At 42.9% G+C, this 21,440-nt stretch overlaps 1 protein-coding gene and 1 long non-coding RNA gene across 3 annotated transcripts; both read right to left on the bottom strand.

The window, feature by feature from the left end:
* Window positions 1-25: 25 nt before the first annotated feature.
* actn2b (actinin, alpha 2b) lies at window positions 26-21,370 on the bottom strand. 2 transcript variants are annotated; one of them, XM_056609201.1, is made up of 22 exons: window positions 21,270-21,370; window positions 20,956-21,108; window positions 18,097-18,211; window positions 17,769-17,888; window positions 17,058-17,144; window positions 16,735-16,822; window positions 16,156-16,234; window positions 13,448-13,529; window positions 12,002-12,087; window positions 11,571-11,663; window positions 10,735-10,965; window positions 10,273-10,420; window positions 9,987-10,137; window positions 5,891-5,999; window positions 4,945-5,085; window positions 4,436-4,618; window positions 4,021-4,155; window positions 3,166-3,342; window positions 2,400-2,546; window positions 1,905-1,970; window positions 1,642-1,800; window positions 26-918 (listed from the first exon to the last, which is right to left on the bottom strand). In XM_056609201.1, exons 2-22 carry the CDS (start codon window positions 21,085-21,087, stop codon window positions 760-762), a joined length of 2,688 nt encoding a protein of 895 aa, XP_056465176.1. In that variant the 5' UTR covers window positions 21,088-21,108; window positions 21,270-21,370; the 3' UTR covers window positions 26-759. The 2 variants fall into 2 exon arrangements, with proteins under 2 accessions (XP_056465176.1, XP_056465175.1); XM_056609200.1 differs by having other exon boundaries at window positions 20,956-21,364.
* On the bottom strand, window positions 6,056-8,023 carry LOC130404462 (uncharacterized). Its single transcript, XR_008904231.1, has 3 exons — window positions 7,349-8,023; window positions 7,178-7,236; window positions 6,056-7,090 (listed from the first exon to the last, which is right to left on the bottom strand). It is a non-coding gene; the product is annotated as an uncharacterized LOC130404462 (long non-coding RNA).
* Window positions 21,371-21,440: the final 70 nt, after the last annotated feature.

Below are 21,440 nucleotides of genomic sequence, written 5' to 3' on the forward strand. Positions count from 1 at the left end.
AAATGAAACTAATAAACAAGCATGACATTTTTTTCAGTTAGTTTTATTGAATGCATACCCTCTTCAGTACAATTTTCATCTCCCTACTTTGCCAAAGCCAACAATTAGACTACTAAAATTATTTAATTTTCTATCCACCAAATTACCTACTAGAAATTCCACAACACGGCTGTATTCGTCATTCAGAAAAGGTCAAATTATTCTAAAAGTTAATATTCTGTAGCTTGAGGATACATCATTGAGAGAAGCTTCGAGTGCTACAGATATCCAGCTGTTCTAAAACATTCTGATAGTGACAAGATAGTGTCTAACATTTGTGGTGTATTTATTTATTGCATAATTTTTCATATTGATTGCGTTTGGCATTGTATTTGCAAAGAATAAGGCTTTTCAACCGGACCTGAAAAAACAAATTTAAAGCAACTGAAAAATAAACTTGCATTAAACCAAAAATAATTTATAAAATCGTGACGCATGTTGGGATGCGAATGGAATTGAACATTTTTGTAGTGTTTAATAATTTAATTAATTTAAGGGGCAACGTGATTCAAAAAAGACCATTCAATCCAATTTCATAATGTGCATCATGATTGTAGACCAACATACAAATATCAATGGCTGACACCACAAGCAGATTTCCTTTCAAACTCAAACTCATCTGCTATTTTCAACAAAAAATAAATCAAAAAAGGAAGAGTCCACCCACGAGGAGGGGGGGGGGGGGTAAAATAAAACCATTAGCAGAGTAGATTGGTGGGGTTAAAGGTCGCTCTCCCCATAAAGCGCAGTGGAGAAGGCAGTGTAGTCTAGCGCCCCCGGTGGCGCCCCGGGGCACTTGTAGGGAGGCATTCTCATGATGCAGTACTCCGCCTGGTCAGGGGGCAGCTCCCTCCTCAGCTCCTCCACAAGGATATAGGGCTGGGACAGAAAGGGAGTAAATGAGCTAGCATGAGATACCATGAGATAATGGGATACCATGACATAGCATGAGCTAGCATGAGATAGCATGAGATGGCATGGGTGAGGGAGGTTCCGCAGAGCTAACCAAAGCTAAAGAAATACAGTATACTGTGTGAAGGGAATATGATGAGGGTAGACATTTTATAGACAACATGAACAAACCACTTTATTACTCTATTATTTACAATGATATTGGCTCACTCAACAAATAAAAACTAAATAAAATAAATTAGAATAAAATAATGACTGAATCTCTGGGATCCATCGAAATGATGGACTCGATGAGGACTCGATCCAAGTATTTCTGCCACTTTGTTCCGAACATCTTCTTTACATCTCCTTTAACAGGCTTCTTGCAAATATCAAATTCTAGAAGCAAGATATGCCGTTTTTAATATATTGCATTGTCTTTAAATCTTGAATATAATTAACCTAACATAACACAGCATATGGAGTGTGAATCACATTTGCAGTGTGACATAAGAAATAAATAAAACAGATTTTCTTAATGTATCAAAGCACATGAGGCGGAAAAAACTTATTTGCATGTGTCAGAGCCTGGCACACTGGTTTGGGCTTTAATCTGAAGAAAAACAATTGTGGTATTTCACCATCCGAGTCGTTCTTCAGAAGAAAAGGGAAAACTAGACAGATAGAATAGGCAAAACCAAACCCATCTACCTTGTCAGTTGCCAGGATCCTGAAGGAGGCCACGACCTGGTCAGCAGTGTCTGTGTCAGCGGTTTCTCTGGTCATGAAGTCGATGAAGGACTGGAAGGAGACGGCCCCGGAGGCATTGGGGTCCACCAGCAGCATGATACGGGCAAACTCCACTTCTCCCTGTTAATAAGTTATCAGGGGTAACAGGTGCATTGGTTTTAGAAACGCAACAAACCATTTTTAGATCTCGAAATTGTTGTACCCTAGCAACACCATGCTCTTACCAGATCGTAACCCATGGAGATGAGGCAAGCTCTGAAATCATCTGTCTCCATGGCTCCGTTCTTCTTCTAAGAGCGAAAGTTCAGATGTGTTAACTGTTAGCGTTAAGAGCATTAGTGACTTGGGAGAAGTCAGACAAGTTTAGGGAAACAGAATGAAACCTAACAAATATATAACCTAAACCTATAGAAAGAAAAACAAAAATGATGTCAGTTATAAGATGAAGAAAATATTTAAATTCGTACAAAATAGGTTACACACATAATAAAAAATACTTACAATAAACTTTGTGTTCTGAATAGTGCTTGTTTTTTTATCTGCCCAGATCAACATTCTGGTAAAAAAAAAATTGCTTCCTAGCAAATGAATACTCCTTTCATTTCTTACATACCATAAGAATCTAACCCTGGGCCAATATCTTCTAGGAAACATTAGGCCCTCTCTCGCCATCTTGTTGATCTCCTTATATACATTGAGTGAGAGCCGCAGCACCCTACCCTGTCAAAGTGACTGAAGGAGGAGCGGAACTCGTTCATCTGCTGCTGGCTGATGCCCTTGGCGTCCCGGATCAGGACCTGGGTCTCGATCTCGTTGATGGTGCGGGCGACGGTGGTCAACAGCTGCTCCCAGCCCACCCGTATGTGCTGTTTGAGCGCAGGGTTCAGAGGTCAGATGAAGACACGTATTCCTCCATGTATTTCCTCCTGTATCCCTCCAAAGATTTGCTACACCGAAATAAGAGATGTTGATGATGCTAGAGTGCAGACTGCCTGCATCTGAATATATGCACATATTCAGACCCCATTGATAGTTTTGTGGACGGTGATTGAGGACTTCTGAGGTAAAAAACGAATCCAATAAATCATTAATTAAGGATGGCTGCTCTTTTTTCCTCTGAGGACACGTGTATGCGAAACACTTGTGTTCTATACTAGACTTGTACTTGCTAATTTAAAGAAATAAAGAACGAGACGGGCACTGTAAGTTCAATAGACGTGGATCACTGTATTCTTCTCCTTTCACTCTACATCAGACTACACAGTATCAGTAAGTGCGCCCCTCTGATGGTGTGGTGGAATAACAGGAACACCACAATAGGACTGAATACACAACTTGCTAATATATATTTTTTATGTACTGCAATTCTAGGTATAGATTGATGGAGCTGCCAAGGACTTAAGTAGCTTCACTAAATTAAAGACTAGGTGGAAAAAAAGTGTGCGTGCATGTGTTTTAACGAAACTGTCTTGGTTGTTAGTGTACCTCCATGGTGTAGTTGGTGTGTTTGTTATCAAACACCAGCGACTCTTGGATGAGCTGGTGGTCTCCCTCCAGCTTGTCAATGTTGGGTTTATAAGCAACAATGATGTGCTCAAACTGCTTCAGCTGGGTCATCTGGTCCTCCAGGGCTCCCATCTCCAGGGAACAGCGGCCAACCTCCTGCCAAGACAGCATAGGTGACTTCAACCCTTTTTGACACGTCAATTAATGATACAACTGGTGAAGTTCCACCTTCATCAGAAAGAAAGAAAGAAAGAAAGAAAGAAAGAAAGAAAGAAAGAAAGAAAGAAAGAAAGAAAGAAAGAAAGAAAGAAAGAAAGAAAGAAAGAAAGAAAGAAAGAAAGAAAGAAAGAAAGAAAGAAAGAAAGCTGATTTTCTTCGTGCTTGGGCTCAGTTTTTTTCTGGCTTATGTCTAAAGACCTAGCCTGGGAACCTGACAAATCATATTTCATTTGCTCTGCAGAAAAGGTCTGGCTCCCCTCCCATACAAAACCTTTTCTTCCCGGTACGAGCTAGACCGACCAATCACAACTGTTGGTCTAAAATTAGGTGCATGAGGGCATTTTCAACAACAAAGATGGATAACTTTTTTCTGTTGTAAAATAAGTTATACACCAAGGAGTCTGTTGATTCCACTTTCAAGATAAAATTAACAGGAGGGTATGTATTTCACAAAAGGAAGAACAAACTACTACAAACAAAGACTGGCTCACTGACGCACACCCATCTCGTTGATGTGATTGGTCGTCAGGCTTGGAAAGCAAAAATGAGCAGAGAAGTTCTTGACTAATTCTAGTTTTCAATTCGTCTGGCGATGCCAGGTGGCTGAAGACCCACCTCCATCCTGGTCTGAATCCACGGTCCAATGAGGTTAGCCTGGGCAGCAAACTGTCGTCTCAGCCTTTCGTTGGCATGCTGGCGCGCCATCTCTTCCTGTAGGGAGCCATCCCTCCCAGGAACCAACTTCTTGATCTAAACACACAGGCATATGAGACATTGTTGAGGAAGGCAGGTTTCTTTTGAGGAAAACAAAAGTCTGTATTTTAGTTTAATAAAATGCAGCAAACTTTGGAGTGAACTACAACTCTTCCAAGATATAAAATTGTTTAATAATTATAATATCCCTAGCATTACTGACCATATGAAATGCCAATTGACATAAATCCACCTCAGTTTCATTACTTTTTTTGATGCCATACATGCAGACAATCAATCAATCTACACATTTCTATACTAACTAAGTCCCCGCTACCTTGTCCCACTTGTTCATGAGATCCTCCATGGTGATGGTACAGTAGGGGTTGATGTCGCTGGCCTTGATGCCATAGCTCTGGGAGATCTTCTGCACCTCGTTCTGGATCCCCACGATGGCCTGCCGCTCTCCGTCCGCCTCGGGGAGGGTGGCCTTGAACTGCTCGTGGGCTGCAATGAGGCTCTAGAGAGGCAAGGGGAGGAACACGAAGGAAGGCTTGACCAAAACACAACCGTGACTCATGCACCATGACCTTGAACAACAGGTTTAAATCTCCTCAGAAAGAAGAGTCACGTATGCACTTTCGTGACTTGCTGTAGTGTTTTATAAAAGAGGAAAGTGACTTCCCATGAGGAATACTCTTAACAGGGATATAAAACAGGGAGGATAAACAAAAGTGAATACTCATAAAAGTATACCTAGAATGAACTGGTGGTAAGGCAATACACACACACCAAAAATCAAGAGTGAGCAGATTTATTGGACAGTGTTTGGTTCCTATGACATACCTGGACCTCTTCGATGGTGTGCACGATAAACATGTCCTGCAGGTCCTCCATGGCTCCCTCCATCCAGTTGTTAAATGGAGCCGTTCTCTTCGCAAACTCAAGGAACAACTGGTCTATGGTATCCAGCAGCTTCTCTGTCCGCTGAGGATCACCAGAGGCAAGGCCGTAAAAACACCACCTAAACAAACACCTTTTCGCAAATGGAGCCCTAGTGGTGCAGTGTTGGGAGTTGTGTTTATACATGACATGGGTATGAAACAAATGCATGGAAACAGTATTACATTAGATACAGTACACTAATGATAGACTTGCATGGTCTACTTTAATGACATTCATTACTGGAGGCGATGAGGACAGATCTAAATATCGACCGAGACTATTCTGAAAAGCAACATCCCCTTCACCTGTTTGGATGGCTAATCCTGGATACAACTCATTGTTAGCCTCGTTGACCCCCGCTGCCCAGAGATTGGCACACATCTGAGATGCGGCCAACCAGCAAGGGCTTCCAGCAGAGGGAGATTTACAGAAAGTAGGCCCCTGTGCTTGTCACTCACTCAGGCTAATCCCACACACTGGGCCAGGGCCGCCGTGCCACCAAGGATCAGAGCAGCTCAGATGTAGTGGCCAGTGGGCTTTGATCCAGACACATCCAGGACAGACCGTCCCCAGACAGCCCCCCACTGCTACACCCCCCCGATCTAGGTTAAGGGGGCTTATGGCTGTGGGAGGGAATCCATTTATCCCCACATGAATCAAGTCATGTCTGCACCATTTACACCTAGAATCTGGCCGGCATGGAGTGAAGCCTTTTGTATGGTTTAGTTGACTGGGTCAAGTTCGTATAGGGAGGAGATCACATAAAAACAAACGCTTTTATTGAATAGTTTGTCATGTGTTCTTAAATCCAGATATTGTTGCCCATTGAAATTAATTTCCTCCTCACCTCCAGTGCTTCCCGCCTCTTCTGAGTCAACGTTCCCAGCTGGTCCCATAGGTCACAGATGGCCTGGCAGCGCTGGTTAACAGCAGCCACATCATGGTAGTCTAGTTCACTGAAAACACATCATAACAATGCTTTAGTTTTATCTGGCTAGGGTGGAGGGCCGTGACATTAACAAATTGCTGTTGAACTGTATACAATTATTGATATGGGAATAATCATTTAAATAGATTAGTCCATAGTATGCGGCATATAAACTGCATAGAAAATAAAAATGAATTGAAAAGCCAGGTTGATTAATATTTTATTCTTTCCAAGTAAACGAGCAGGAAACAGTGGCAAGTCATTTCCTGTAGACAGACAACAGCCAAGCAATGAAACTCCCCTTCATTGAGACATTCCTTCGGATGTTTTTTACTGGTAACAGCACCATCAATATAGCGGCTATATTGAGTCTGTATAGCTGTGGTTCACATCAGTACAAGCCGTGTCGCCATTTCTGCAGCTCCTCCCGCTCATTCTTGCCTTCTATGTACTCTGATGCATAGTGTTCCATCGTTCCTGGATATAGGAGACCCCTCTTGTAGAGGAGCAAGAAGTGGCGGAGCGAAGACAGGACTGTAGGGTTACCATCATCAGCAGACAACGCTGGGTCGGCCGGCTCGTCACCTACTGATCCAGCCGTCTGCCCTTCTTCCGTCTGTCCGGCAGGCCTGAACCCCCGTTCCTGGGTTTCCCCTTCGAAATTTCCCCCTTCATAGAAGGCCTCAATGTTGGTCAGCTCGCCCGGCTGGAAGCCATACGGTGTTGACGTCGGATCGTCTACGTAGTTACGTTCTTGCGTTTCACCTTCTGAATGCCCATCTTCATGGATTGCTTCAGAGCGCAGTAGTTCACCAGCTTGGAACTGTTGTTGCGGAAGACGCATGGTGCCGGTACCTGTAGTCCGAGGAACCCACCCAGAAGAAGCACCACCACCACCACCCAGTGAAGCTACTGGAGAATAGCTATAGCTTTCTTGGTAACCTTCAGAACCACCAAATCCATCATAACCGTCAACAGGATCAAGGGGGAAGTAGCCACCATTTTGGGTTTCATATCTAGGGTCAGAATAAGAACTTTTAGAATAGCCATTGTTGTAGCTTAGAGAAGAGTCCATGTTGGTGAAGGGGCCATCAAAATCAGCCTCATTCGGATTCCATTCTGTGAGAGGATTGAGACAATTAAGTTAAAGTCAAACAGGGCCATTGTTCCAATGTTGGAGAAATAAGGCATATTTATTATAATTACCATTTTTAAGAGGGTAGCTATGGGCCAGGCGTCCAAACACCGCAATTAAAAGCCACGTGCTGGAAATATATACATTTTGAAGAGTACAGTATTTGAATAAGAATAGTTTAGAAATATCACAAATATTAAATTAACACAGTACATAATAAACTGATTAAAAGTACTGCTTACCTTAATATCCACAGAGACATTATGCCACCAAGATACAAGGCTACTGGAAGTCCAACTTAAGTGGATCATCTTAACATGAACCAGGAAGTTGTCTTTGTCCAATCAAAGTGCAGCAAGGTAAAAGTAGACGCCTTGTTGTCGTTGATTACTAATTGATAAATTCTGGTTAGAAAAAAACATGTTACCTCAAATCACAATGAAGTGGCCTCAGTCCTTGTTTATGATTTCATCGTTAGATGTCATCAAACTAATTTGGTAATCTAAAATCTTGCCCTTGATATGCATATGATATGTAAACTCTGGCCATGCGATCATAATATGGAGAGTCAGATCAGAGAAAAATGACATCTGAATTGAACATCCAGGCCTTCAATGTGACCGTAGCCCGGTATATGTTGTCTGGTCTCTGGCTATGTGACCCCGCTGTGAACTCAAGTCTGAATGAATCTGTTGTTTTGCAGCTGGCTCCTCTTCAGTGCCAGCAGTCACTAGTACAGCTGAACTAGACCCTTCTCTGCCTCTCAATCAACCTCCATTGGGAACAATCTGTTATCAGGCCTTTCATCCTAATCATCTGTCAGAATTATATTTTTTGATGGTTGCTCTTCCAGATCATACCCATTATGTTCTTATCATACACAAAGACCCTTTCTGGGCACAAACAAACAAACACAGACATGACTGAGAGTGCATGTACAGCCTTTATTGTGTGTGTGTGTGTGTGTGTGTGTGTGTGTGTGTGTGTGTGTGTGTGTGTGTGTGTGTGTGTGTGTGTGTGTGTGTGTGTGTGTGTGTGTGTACACACTGGGATGGAGCCAATTAGATCGTATTTATTTCACTCACTCTCTACTTGTTTTGACAATCACAGTTCAAAGAGTATTGCGACACAGGATGAAACCTCAAATAACACCTGCAGGCAGATGCAGCTGGGATTGTGTACTCTACACCTGAATGTTCCTTGACACGCCAGGCTAAAGTGATGCCCTCACCGGGAGAGAAGCTCAAAGTAATGCAAAACATCGTCTCTCGAGTCTTGTTGCTACAAAAGATGGGGGTTCTGCTGATGTTGAAGGGCACTGTGAAGTTTGGGCTGGCATGGAATGCCCTACTTATTTTCTCATTTTAAAAAACACAACCTATGTTTACTTGTGTACTGTATGCTGTACTGTATTGTATTGTATTGAATAACTGGTATTGTTTACAGAGAACCTACATTTTTCGGTATGCTCATGAGCTTAAAGGGTACGCCGAGATATCAGTTTATTTGGGTTTGTTCAATTCTAAATACATTAATGTGCGTCAGAGGAGAGTTTTCTGGGTAAGGGTTTGATTTACGTTAGCTAATATGATTGACTGGCAGAGTTACAGAGACATTATCTCCTCTTAATGTGGGTGGAATACACTTTTAATTACTTTTCAAAGGTTCCCAATGTGTTCAGAATATTCACTAACTTAAAACGAGTTTTAGTAACCAGAATGGAGTTCGACTACAAACACACCTTTGTTTGACACCTTTAATAAACGATGCCTGTGATGATGATACCCAGCAAGTAGCAGCTGATAATATACTGCAACAGAGCATCACAGGTACCTAATGATCACAGCGCCGAAAATATTGCCGAATTATCTGTCTTTATAGACAAACTACAATGTCCCTGTACATTGACGAAATTGAATTCATCCAAAACATCGAAGTCTTCACCAAATAATAATAATATCTATATCTATATATCTCTTTTATAAATATATCTATATCTATATATATATATGTTCAATATATATATATGTACTATAAATATTTGTATAGATACATGTATATATATGTACTGTATATATATATATATATATATATATATATATATATATAGCACACATATATATTGAACAAAATTGGTACAAATAAAAATTATCACTGTCCTTTCATAACCCTGAAGTGAACAGGTAATTACTGTAATGAATGAGTAACCAGAGAGCTGGTGTCACACTAAATTTGTACCGGCTGCCTAATTTGTACCGGGCGCGTCATCCATACGTAATTCATTCCAAACCTGCCTGTCAGCAGATGATCGCGTCGTCCGTTGCAGGGCAGGTTTCAAAAAATTTGCGCTCATGTTGCCAAAGACGAAATAACATAATACAGTTAACGGATCGCTAGATAACACCTGTTTTTACTGTATATTTGTATTGTATTTAATTGTTTGATCAAATTTAGCTAGTAAACTGAGTGTTTAAAGCGGGTTTCAAAAAACATTCGCGCTCATGTTGCCAAAGACGAAATAACATAATACAGAAAACGGATCTAGATAACACTTGTTTTTACTTTATATTTGTATTGTATTTAATTTTTTTAGTCAAATTTAGCAAGTAAACTGAGTGTTTAAAGCAAGTCAAGGACGAAATAGCATAATACAGATAACGGATCGCTAGATAGAAGGTTCGCGAATGTTCGTGAACCTTTCACGTCATTCGACGCGATCGTCCGTTGCCAGGCAACGGACGAAGCGATCATCTATGCCAGGCAGATTTGGAGTGGATTACGTATGGATGACGCGCCCGGCACAAATTTGGCAGCCGGTACAAATTTTGTGTGACACCGGCACAAAAAGCGAAAAGCGGTCCTTATTCCTGGAGTACATACTTGAGCTCCTGTGCGATGGCGGCGATCTGCTCCACCCTGTCCTGGTGGGCTGCCAGGTCGCTCTCAAAGCCCTCGTGCCTCCTCAGCAGGGCTCGTATCTCTGTCAGCGAGGCCGTTTCATAGTCCTTCTCGGAGAGGATCTGCTCTTTGCCTACACGAGACGCAGGAGACATGCAGGACATTCAAATATAATGATGTCTTAGGCTAGCATTGGGCATGTATTGTAGGGGGAGGATGTAACACACGGGGAAAAGTAGAGACAAAAAACCCCGTGGGGGGGACTGACCGGTGGCCCAGGTCTCATGGGTGGTGGCCTTCTGCCTGAACTTCTCAGCCAGGTGGTCCAGCCTCTCCAGCCTGCGGATCTCTGTGAGCAACCATTCTTCATAGCCCTTCTCCGCCTGCTCCAGGCCCTGCCAGGCACTGGCTATGTCCTGGGTGAGGACACAACGCACACAGCCCATGCAACAGTTCATTCCAAACCCATGGGCTAAGAAATAAGAGAGTACTCTGTTGTATGTGCATTGAAAACAATGCTACAACGTACGGTTTGAAGATATACAACTCCCCTATGTTATGCACGCATCAATTCAAGATGCTTCAAAGCGATCAAATGGTCGTTTCAATGCGCACCAAGAATCCAATACAGTAGCAATCAGTGTGTAACTATGGATTGTCCATCAAGGCTGATGGGCTGTTGGGGGTGCTGGTAGGGTGGGGGTGGTGTGAGGACTTGGGCCAGACTTACAGACACCATCTTCCCCTCAGAGGGCATGAATGCGGGCCGGTTGCTGATGCGCAGCTTGGTCTGCAGGGTGTTGAAGCTGATTTCAAGCTGGCACTTCTCCTGCACCTTGGGGGGCTTGTGCATGCGCCGGTAGTCCCGGAAGTCCTCCAGCTTCCGCTGCATCTCGCTCATGGTCTTCTCCGCCGTGCGGTTCTCCAGCCAGGGGGTGGTGCGCTGGATCCACTCCAGTAGCTTTAGATGGAGGGAGGGGGGAGGGTTGGAGGGAGGGAGGGAGGCAGGGTGGGAGGCAGGGTGGGAGGGAGGGAGGGAGGGAAGGGGGATGAGGGAGCGAGGCAGGGAGGGTGGGAGGGAGGGAGGGGAGGAGGAAGGAAGGATGGATGGAAGGGAGGGAGGGAGGGGAGGAGGAAGGAAGGATGGAAGGGAGGGAGGGAGGGAGGGAGGGAAGGGGGATGAGGTAGCGAGGCAGGGAGGTCGGGAGGGAGGGGAGGAGGAAGGAAGGATGGAAGGGAGGGAGGGGAGGAGGAGGGAAGGATGTAAGGAAGGGAGGGAGGGAACGGGGATGAGGGAGCGAGGCAGGGAGGAAGGGAGGGAGGGAAGGGGGATGAGGGAGCGAGGCAGGGAGGGAGGGAGGGAGGGAGGCAGGGAGGGAGGGAGGGAGGGAGGGAGGGAGGGAGGGAGGGAAGAGAAGAGGAGGATGGAAGGATGGAAGGGAGGGTAAGTATAGGACTTAATGTACACATCCACATATAGATGTTTGAGACCGAGTTTGCTGCTAGGAGCTTTTTATGGTTGAGGCTTTGTGTTAAGGCAATAGCGTCTGAAAATTAGTTTCTTACCTCACTTGCAAGTCGCTCGTACTCCTCCATTAGCTTCTCGTTCTCCTGGTTCACGCCCAGTACCTTGCAGATCCGGTTAGCTGCTGTCTCGGCCTGACCATGGAAACACAGAGAGAGAGAGAGAGAAAGAGAAAGAGAAATGATAAGGAATAGGCACTCATCCTCTTGATTTGAGGGAACCTTTGACACACTGCACTGAAATGAATCTACCATTTAGCTGACCCTCTATTCAAGGTGACCTAGAGTGATCTTGCAGAAACTGTTATCCAATCTGGATAAGTTTGATTTTGTCTGTACATGTCACGTAGGAGCATAAACCTAGGCTTTAGTTGGTAGAAAACAACCACGTTTCAGCTGGGAGTCAAAACACCCTAACCACATGGTCCGCCCATCAGGGTGGTTAAACCGCCTTTTGTCATCTTATTTTCTACCTGCTCGGCTCCAGCGAAGGCGTGGTAGAAGCAGGACATATAGGTCATGATGGCTCTCTCGTCAGGCTTGGGGGTGTTGATGATATCTGCAGCGTGGAGAATGTGGGGGTGACACAGAAGATGATGTAAAGGAAAACTAGAACAAGGCAGGGTCTGAAGACGCATTGAAACCCCCGGGGGGAAGGTGAAGACAGCAGCATTAGTATATTTGGGTCCTATCCCGATGCTATTTCTGGGGGTTTGATACTTGTTCATTTGCTGCTGAGGAAAGTGGCAGGAGTCACGGAGGTTAGTGAGAGAAACTCTATCGGAAGGCTTTCATCGCAATGTAGGGCAGACCTTGGGATGGTTATTGTTTTGCACAATGTGGAATACATGCGGGGAAACAGATCATAAAATGAAGGAAACTCTGCTTTTTTGCTTCTTACTCTTACTTTGATTCCAGCATACATTTATTTTTAAATTCCAATAGAATTAAATCATATTCAAATTGTAGCATTCATTTTTTTCTGTATTCTATAAGTATATGAGATAAAGACAACCACATATACATTGAAAAGCATTGATAAAGTTTGATATGTGTTGTATTTATTTTTACCTAGGGACTGCATACGTAAATTAACCTAAGGCTAACTCTGGTGCGATGCATACAATGGTTACATTTATGTTTTACAGTTTGTTTAATTGCTTGAACGAATTTAGCAAAACTTGGCTCATTGTGTCAAACTCAACACACAAGCAAATAAGACGCAACACTGAGATATAGTCCATTCACACCTATGTCAAATTGAAACTCTTCTATCGAAACCTAACCATCCTTTGTCAAAATATCACTCTGATGATAAAATCATGCACACTTGTATCATATGAATACACTTTCAGATCAGCAGCAATGATCTGTCCTGTCCAGCTGCATCATGAAGTGCTTCTAGAAATGTGATGATATGTTGGGTATTGTAGGGACCTATTTTTGCATGATGGTACAGTTACTCTCGAAGACTTATGGAGGCACACAATGATATATTTCCCCCGCGCTGCCCCGGGACGTGCACCATTGCCCTTTGGCCTTTTTGTAGCTGGCTGATAGGTATTCAGTTTTGTAAGTAAGTATTTTCAGATGTGTATTTAAGTATTTTCAATTACCCAATTTGTTTTGCATTTTGAATAGATGTGTTTTCCCAATGGTACACTTACTGCAAAGCAGCGCTTTTGTTTAAGGTATGGTTACATGTGTTTAAGGTATAGTAACAAAAACTTAAAGTTGTGTTACTTTGGTCTAAGCACGTGTCAATACTGTTCAAGCAATTGGCAAAAACTGTAATTGCACATATTCCCTTCAAACTAAATTGTAATTGAATTTAATTGAGTTGACAATGTTTGTCAAATAGTTTTGTCTGACAAATTTGACATAGAAATTGAAATAAAGCTAAAAAAATAAACTGTTACCTTCTGCGTCCAGCATTTTGGGAATGTCCAGGTGTTTCTCTGCGATGTCAAAGGCCAGGTTCAGGTTCCCCAGAGGATCATCCTAAAAAAAGAAACACAATGGTAAATCACTGTGCAGCAATGGTGGACTTAAAATACTTTGCAGATGACCTTAAATGAAGAACAGGACTGCTGTTCTGGAACCCTGTGATGTGGTGCTTAAAATCAAATATCAAAACATGAATATGGAAAAAGTCACACACAGGGTGGATGTGGGAGAAGGGTTTTGGAGGGGGAGAAGGGTTTGGATGGGGGAGAATAGTTGAGGTTGGGGAAAGGTTTTTGTTGGTTCCGTCATGCTGCTGCTGTTGCCTGTGAGTCCAGCCTCACGCTCTGCTGGAGTGGGGTTAAGATGAGGTAGGGGAGAGCATGCTGAATGACAGGGCCAGCTGCTTCCCCGATACAGCTCATGTCAGAGGGATGGACAGACAAACGGATAGATAGATGGATGGAAAGAGTGAGTGTATGTGTGTGTGTGTGTGGGTGTGTGTGTGTGTGTGTGTGTGTGTGTGTGTGTGTGTGTGTGTGTGTGTGTGTGTGTGTTTTTGTGTGTGTGTTTGTTCATGTTTGTGTGTTTGTATATGTGTGTTTGTGTGTTTGTAGGTTTGCATGTGTGTGTTCTTGTGTTTTTGTATGTTTGTATTTGCGTGTGTGTGTGTTCATGTCTGTGTGTGCGTGCATGTGTGTGTGTGCTTGTGTCTCTATGTCTCTGTGTGTGTGTGTGTGTGTGTGTGTGTGTGTGTGTGTGTGTGTGTGTGTGTGTGTGTGTGTGTGTACGTGTACGTGTGTGTGCCATTTTAGCAGGCTATAACACTGAGCTTACTGGACATGCACACCTGGAGCCATGCTCAACAGCTGAGTAGCCACCAACTCCTTGGTTCTTCTAACAATGGATGCTATATGTCTGACAGAGGCGATATATTTAGAGATGTAATCATGACAATAGATGGGGTAAGCAAAGTATGGCCGGTGTGGTTTGTTTAAAGCTTGTGTTTGCATAGCTACATCCAGTAGAGTACGTACTGTGTGTGTGTGTGTGTGTGTGTGTGTGTGTGTGTGTGTGTGTGTGTGTGTGTGTGTGTGTGTGTGTGTGTGTGTGTGTGTGTGTGTGTGTTTGTGTCTGTGTGTGTGTCTGTGTATGTGTGTGTGTGTGTGTGTGTGTGGGCGTGGGCGTGTGTGTGAGTATGTGTGTGCGAGTATGTGTGTGCGCGCACACGCACGCGCACACGCGCGCGCACGTGTGTGTGTGTGTGTGTGTTGTATGTGTGTGTGTGTGTGTGTGTGTGTGTGTGTGTGTGTGTGTGTGTGCGTGTGTTAGTGTGTGGGGGGGAGGCGGGTGCATATTTGTGTACTTGCAATGTTTGTGATCTGTGATCATATTTATAGACTTAGATTAAATCTATAAATGTCTGCACCACCAACATTTTGACATCACAGAGCGGTCAGTGAAGTTCACTTTAGGAAATGAAAATTGCCTCCATTTTGAAGGTAATATTCTGCAGTGGTAGTTGGTAGCCGTTGTATAAAGGCATATACAAAGGTAGCCCAGTTTATGTTTCTCTATCTATTCAGTGTTAAGGCTGAGTCATGCCAGGGAACTAAATGGGTAAAGTGGTGACACTTTACAATAAAAGTAGATTAATTAACCATTCTTCTCCATTATTTAATGTAGTAATTAGCCTTAACTAACAATCAACGAACAGTTGATAAACTGTTTACTAATGGTTAAGGAATACTTTACTCATTATTATTTATTATTAGTAAAGTACATCATTTTGACATGTAACATGACTTTATGCCTCATTACAGAATAAAACAAGGGAGAGGTGTGACTGCACACCCCAATTTTGGAAAGCACCGTCCACTCCTCCTCTGCCAATGTATGCCAATATCATACAGACCCTATTCCAAGAGGCGTCACCATAGGACCAACACCGGTGTCGCTCATAACGCTAATCATGGTTCTGCTCCTTTTATGTACCAGAGCACAGATCGTAGACTAGTAAATAACACGCAAGGCTTGTGCTTTGATACACATAATTAAACACATGCCTAGCCAATGCTAATGCCGGGGGCTACACGACAGCTCTGTGAAAAGAGTCCATGGTCAAGGGTCAATGGTGTTATCTACACAAGTTTAGTCTACTACTGTGCCCTGGTGCATCAAACCAGCAGACCCATAATTAGAGTCATGAATGATATGAACTGTTTAGAATAAACAGAATAAAAGTAATGGGTCTATATACACTGCACTGCCACATTCAGCAGGTCTTACTTATTGCCACCAAATGTACTGCAAATCTGAGAGTGTGTATTGAACAATGTAATCTCTTAGTCTATTTCCCTTAATTGCTGTGACGTTTTCCTTCAAGATCATATAACAAGTACCATCAACTATCCATCACAGAACAAGGAAATAGATCAAGGACCATTTTTTGTTTAACAGAACGAATCCATGACTGGTCACAAGAAAAACATGCAAAGGAAGCTATGTGTGGAGGTAAAAGTGAAAACAAGGATAAGTCATTGTCTTCCTAGCTTGAAAATATTTTTCGAGGGTTATTTTTTCTGGTGAAAACTGGAGTTATAGAAAAGGGAGTGTGGAGGACATTAATCAGTTAGTGTTTGAAACACACTCCATTATGGTTGTTACAGCCACGCGAGAGAACCTTGTTGAGCTTAGAGTAGTCGAGAAGGTCGGGCCTGTGTCTATGAATCAGGGCGCAGAAAGCCAGGCCATCCTTCCAGCTACGTCGGCCAAACAGTAGAGAGAACCCACATGTCAAACATCAAGCTTACAACTCAACATAAAGGTATAGTCGTACAGTAGCATCCACGTTGGCCACTTTCCACTTTGTTTGCATTCAATCACAAACTATACTGGTCCAAAGGAAGATTCACACAGGCATAACATCACCAAACGATTAACCTCAGACTCTGTGGAATATGGAATCATTTCAAAAGTGACACTGTAATTTAGATGTTGTCAGAATGAAATTCAGCAATGACAACCGTGAAATAGGGTTTAATTTCAGCTTGACACATCATTTGATGAGACTTAATTAGAACAGTGTCTGCACAAAAATACAAAAATAAATGTGGATCAAGGGGCAGATCTTTTGTCCTCACTTACAAAAAAGAGACATGACTTAACATAACATATTTTAGAACTGGTATTTGAGCCGCATGACAATGTGTTAAAACCTCTATGAAATATCTGGCTACCAAGCAGTAGTTGATGACCTTACCTGACATGGAAGTTTTGGACGTTAACATTCCTGTAGGGGGCAGTCTTTCTCTGGCACCACAAGAGGAGACCTTCCTTGGCAGATGTTTCTGAAGAAGAGGATGATTAACAGATGAAAGTGAGGCCTACATTTGTCTGTGACCTTTGAGAAAAGCACACTCCCAAAATATAGTGGGAAGATAAATGTTATCGTGTCAATTGGATTGCAATCTACAAGCTCTTCCCAGATTGCTATGGCACTGGTGGAATTGACTTCCAAAGAAATGCAGTTAACCACATGTATCCCTCACCTTATGTGAGAGGTCCTTAAAGTGATGAGCTCACCTTCTACGTTGATGTCCTGGATTGCAAAGCGCAGGATGATTGTCCAGATCATTCCCAGAGTCATCTTCACGTTCCCGTCCACAATCTCTGAAGACACAAAAGCATGTTTGCTTATAAGCTGACTTTAACATTTTACAGAACTTTATCAAATTATGTTTTTCCCAGCCCCCGGTCCCACGCTAGGTAATTGCCTCTTTCCAGGCCGTTATTGTAATGAAGGATTTGTTCCTTATTGAATCAGAAAATAAAAACCTTATGATGATGATGATGAGTAAAAGTTTTGGCGTTCATATTCCCACCCTAGTTTGTAAGATGGAAGCGCATCTGCCCTGTTTGTCTTTCTCCTACCCTCCTGTGGTTTACTGGAGATAATCAACATCACCATCACCATCAAAATCACCATCATCATCATCATCATCTTCATCTAAATCGTATAAACAGATTTTATATGAATAAACTTTTATAGAAACTGATGGACAAGTTATGGTGGCAATCAAAATCATAATTAAATAATAATAAAAAAGGAAATAAAATATAAATAAAAACGTTTTGCAGCGTCTTCATTGCATTTATTTTCTGTAAAATGTTTTGTGTTCTCACTTTGCTGTAAAGTGTGATCAAGTAAACTGTATTATAATGATAATAACCAGGAGTAGATGTTATTTTAATCGGTAGTTCTTTCATTACGTCAACAGGCAGAAGGCCCGGTACCTTCAGCCCCGATGGAGACCAGCTTCACCCCCTTGCTTGTGATGAACTCCAGAGCTTTGTTCACGTTGGCAATCTTATGAAAACGCATTTTCCCTCTGTCTGGCTTGGGTAACCTTTCTCCTACAGACGATGCATAAGGGAAAAGAAAAACCCAACAAAAGATATGTCTACATTATTATTTAATATATATTATGGTCATAATATGTGTTATTATGCATATTATGGGTATTATGCTTATTATTATAGTACTACCTTGCAGTATTGTTAGTAGCAGTAGCAGTACTACCGGTTGTATTAGTATTGTACAATCAACAGTGGATTCTGTTACCTGATATAACCTCCAGGAGCAGCATGAGCTTCAGGCCGTTCCTGAAGTCCTCCTCTATGTTTTCTATCTGTGTCCCTGCTTTCCTCAGGTGGGAGTTGCACCAGGCTGTGAAGGTCTAACAGGACAGAGCAGCCATGAGTCAATCCAATGGGAGGGGTTACATTGTCCCCATATGAACCTCATCCTTCTGTGTAAATCAAAAATTGGTATTGGTGTTGTGATGTAATAAAGTGTCAAATAATATTAACCATTATCATCATCATCACATTACGTGTCATAATAATAAAACATAAGTTGCCCCGAGCTGGTTTGGGTCTGTGTGTTTGGATCTCTCAGTACATAGTTAGATCCCTTGCTACGCATAATGCGAACTAAAGTGTCTTTAGTGAAAAAGCAGCACTTTTATACCCTCTATACCACCAACCCACTTGGCACATATAGGAGCAGTATATTATATGACTGGTAGTATTTTATATCATAAACCTCTCTGCAAAAGTACAACGCAGACTTGATTTCATATTCTCATCATTATGTGTTTAGTTAAAAAGTCGTTCAAATAATATCAATGTGTGAATGTGGTCATCCCGGGTACTGAGGTATAAGCTTATAAACAGACATGTCATTTAGGTGGAAAAATGTATTCTTAAATAAGTGGTGGTGGTTAAGCATTTACAGCGAAAATGCAGGTCTTTTTAAAACTTTCCTGGCTCACAGCACAACAATATCTCTTAGCATTGTGGCCGTCTACGCGCCATATAGAGATACATGTAATTCAAGACTGGATCATTGTCTTTCTCTTCCTATTTTTACACGTGTCTTTCAATGGCCTGCGACAGAGCTGTAGCTCAGGGGCCGGCATCCATGCACACACAGACAGCGTTCTGCGGGGGCCAGGCCCGCTGCACATTCCAGCTGATACAAGGGGGTAAATATAGCCATCTCTGGTGTTCATCAAGATAGACGTGGGGAAGGAAAAACCTCAAAATGTTTCACGTACAGTGTGAGGTGAAATGTCACGTGGTTTATACACTGGATCTTTCCCCGTTGTCACTCCCTCCCAACTTTCTCCCTTTGCAGCCTTTAAATGAGCCCCAAGTAGGCCTGTAAGAACAAAGGCACGCAGCCCTTTCTATCTTAACCACAGCTATTCCGACCGATACAATACTCCCCGTGACTAAATAAAGCCTTCTCTATCTGAAAGTGTGTGACATATGATGCTGAGGATTTGCTATTGACGCTTCTGAAATCGTTACAAATCCATATTTGATCCTATGAATGATGATACGGTTCAGAATCCTTCGTCCTTATCCTAGATGCATGGTACCTCATATCTAGCATAGCATCTGTTTAGATTTGGTAAACTCACTCTGAGACTCAATGTGAATACTTGTTTCTAATAAGCTGGTATCCTAGGAGATATACTGTCAGTGGGTGATGGCAGTGATTGATGACTCTGATTAGGGGAGTGATCAGTTTCCTGTGGAACATCACACAATGCTCTGTCCCTGTCTCTCTCTTGAAGGAAGGGGGGGGGGGGGGGTAAACAAAGTGCAGCTAACATGCATCCCAATGCCACCTAGGAACCCAAGGACCCCCCTGTGGGAGGAGCCTGTCTAAAAAGGGGAATATTTGAGGCTTTGGGACAAAGGCCTGCCAATTCCTGAGGGGCAAAAAGGAGTCTGCAGTGTGCATGTGGTGTTGAACCATTGTAAAAATGCAGCTAGTGTTTCTTAAATCCAACCAGAGCCCACAGCCCTGCCAAATGTGACGATAAGATCTAAATATACAACATGAATCATATACAGCTCGGAGGACCACCCTGTCACCCTGTCACAAGTGCCTGATGTCTTTGAGGGCTGACAGGGTCAACAAGCAGCTTGTCCAATCAAAACGCAGAGAGTCAACGAGCAAACGAGAGACTGGCGGGAATTCTAATCCAATCCGTTTGTGATTTTTTTCAGAGTTCACTGAAATCCAATGCCCACTCAGGAAGCGTGTCACATGGAGACTGAAATTGAATTATTAATGGAATGCTTTGATGAAAGTTGAAATGTCTCCAATATGTCAAATAAAGGTCTCCAACAGGGGTAGGGTGGATGTTGAATGTGATGGAGGAGTGTGAGGCATGTAGAAACCTCCTGAATTTAGCCTGCCATAAAGTTCACATTTTTAAATGAACCAGGTTTCTTTGACATTACGTGCAATGAAGTTATCACAAATATGTGGTTGGTGATATGTGATATTCTGCTTTAGGACCTTTAGGTAGGGATTGCCTTCGATATCAACAACTTAAATTAATGCAGGGGACAGATTTAAAACCTGGGGACTGGTAGGCCTCATGGGCCTACAGACCAACTGTTGGGTTCAATGTGTTTTAGTGTGGTTTCCATCAACAAAGGAATTCTGCTGCAAGGACACTGGATTAACCTACTATAATGCCTTCGCTCCGCAGGTTAAATTTAGATATAGCATCCTTTCTAATCCCGTGAACGTCATCATGTGTTAGAAGCATCTGTTGACAGTTTGCATTCCGGGCGTATCAGTGGAATGGCAACAGTCTCGAGAGCAGCTCATAGCTTCTATTGTTAGCTGGTACCCAAAGCATCCCCCCCACCCCACCCCTCCAGTCAGATGGAGCTAAACCAGCCACCAGGGGCTCTGACTTCATACCACATACAAAGAACTATACAAACCATACTAATGATGGTCATAAAGCACATGAACTTTGGAACGTCATGGAATTTTGGAACGTCAAACCTTTTTTTATGCTTTACAAATAATTTAATTTTTTGGGCGGATTTCATCTCTCAGGTTTACGAAATGTGATTAGGGTACGCGTTTAACCAACTCACAACCTACTTTTCTTTGTTGTTTCTCCCAGGCGGGGTCCAGCAGCATGTCCCTGTCCCACTCATCCTCCTGCAGCATGTACTCCTCCTCGTAGCCGTAGCCGTTGTCGTAGTGCACGATGGTCTCCACCTGGGTCATCATCCTGGCGTCCTGCTTTAATTCCTCCACACACAACAAATCGATATTACCCTTCAGTGTTTTAGCTCAGCTGGTTGTTGTCACGAGAAAGAGGATGATCTGTAGTAAAATCTCTCTTTGGTTTGGTTGTAATTTATTTTTATTTTCTCTTTACTGCCTCTCCAACTCTCCCTGAACCTTCCTACCCGAGTGACGTCTGGCCCCAGTTGCCGCAGCGGAACACCGGACAGCCACAATTAGTACTGGCGGGACGCATGACGCAAACACAGGGCACTCGCAAAGTCTGCACACCCACCGCCCAACCCAGTAGCACACACCCCTATAAACCACCCCAAACACACACACACACACACACA

This window comes from Gadus chalcogrammus, chromosome 15 (genome assembly GCF_026213295.1).
Source record: "Gadus chalcogrammus isolate NIFS_2021 chromosome 15, NIFS_Gcha_1.0, whole genome shotgun sequence".
Classification (NCBI taxonomy): Eukaryota; Metazoa; Chordata; class Actinopteri; order Gadiformes; family Gadidae; genus Gadus; species Gadus chalcogrammus.

What these genes read in the sequence shown, in the direction of transcription:
- actn2b (XM_056609201.1), bottom strand. Translation starts at nt 21,087, where the DNA reads ATGATGACCCAGGTGGAGACCATCGTGCACTACGACAACGGCTACGGC. An exon ending in AGAGGCGGGAAGCACTGGAG is followed by an intron (nt 5,086 to 5,890) that starts GTGAGGAGGAAA and finishes GGTGATCCTCAG; the next exon opens with CGGACAGAGAAGCTGCTGGA. An exon ending in ACACCAACTACACCATGGAG is followed by an intron (nt 2,547 to 3,165) that starts GTACACTAACAA and finishes GCGCTCAAACAG; the next exon opens with CACATACGGGTGGGCTGGGA.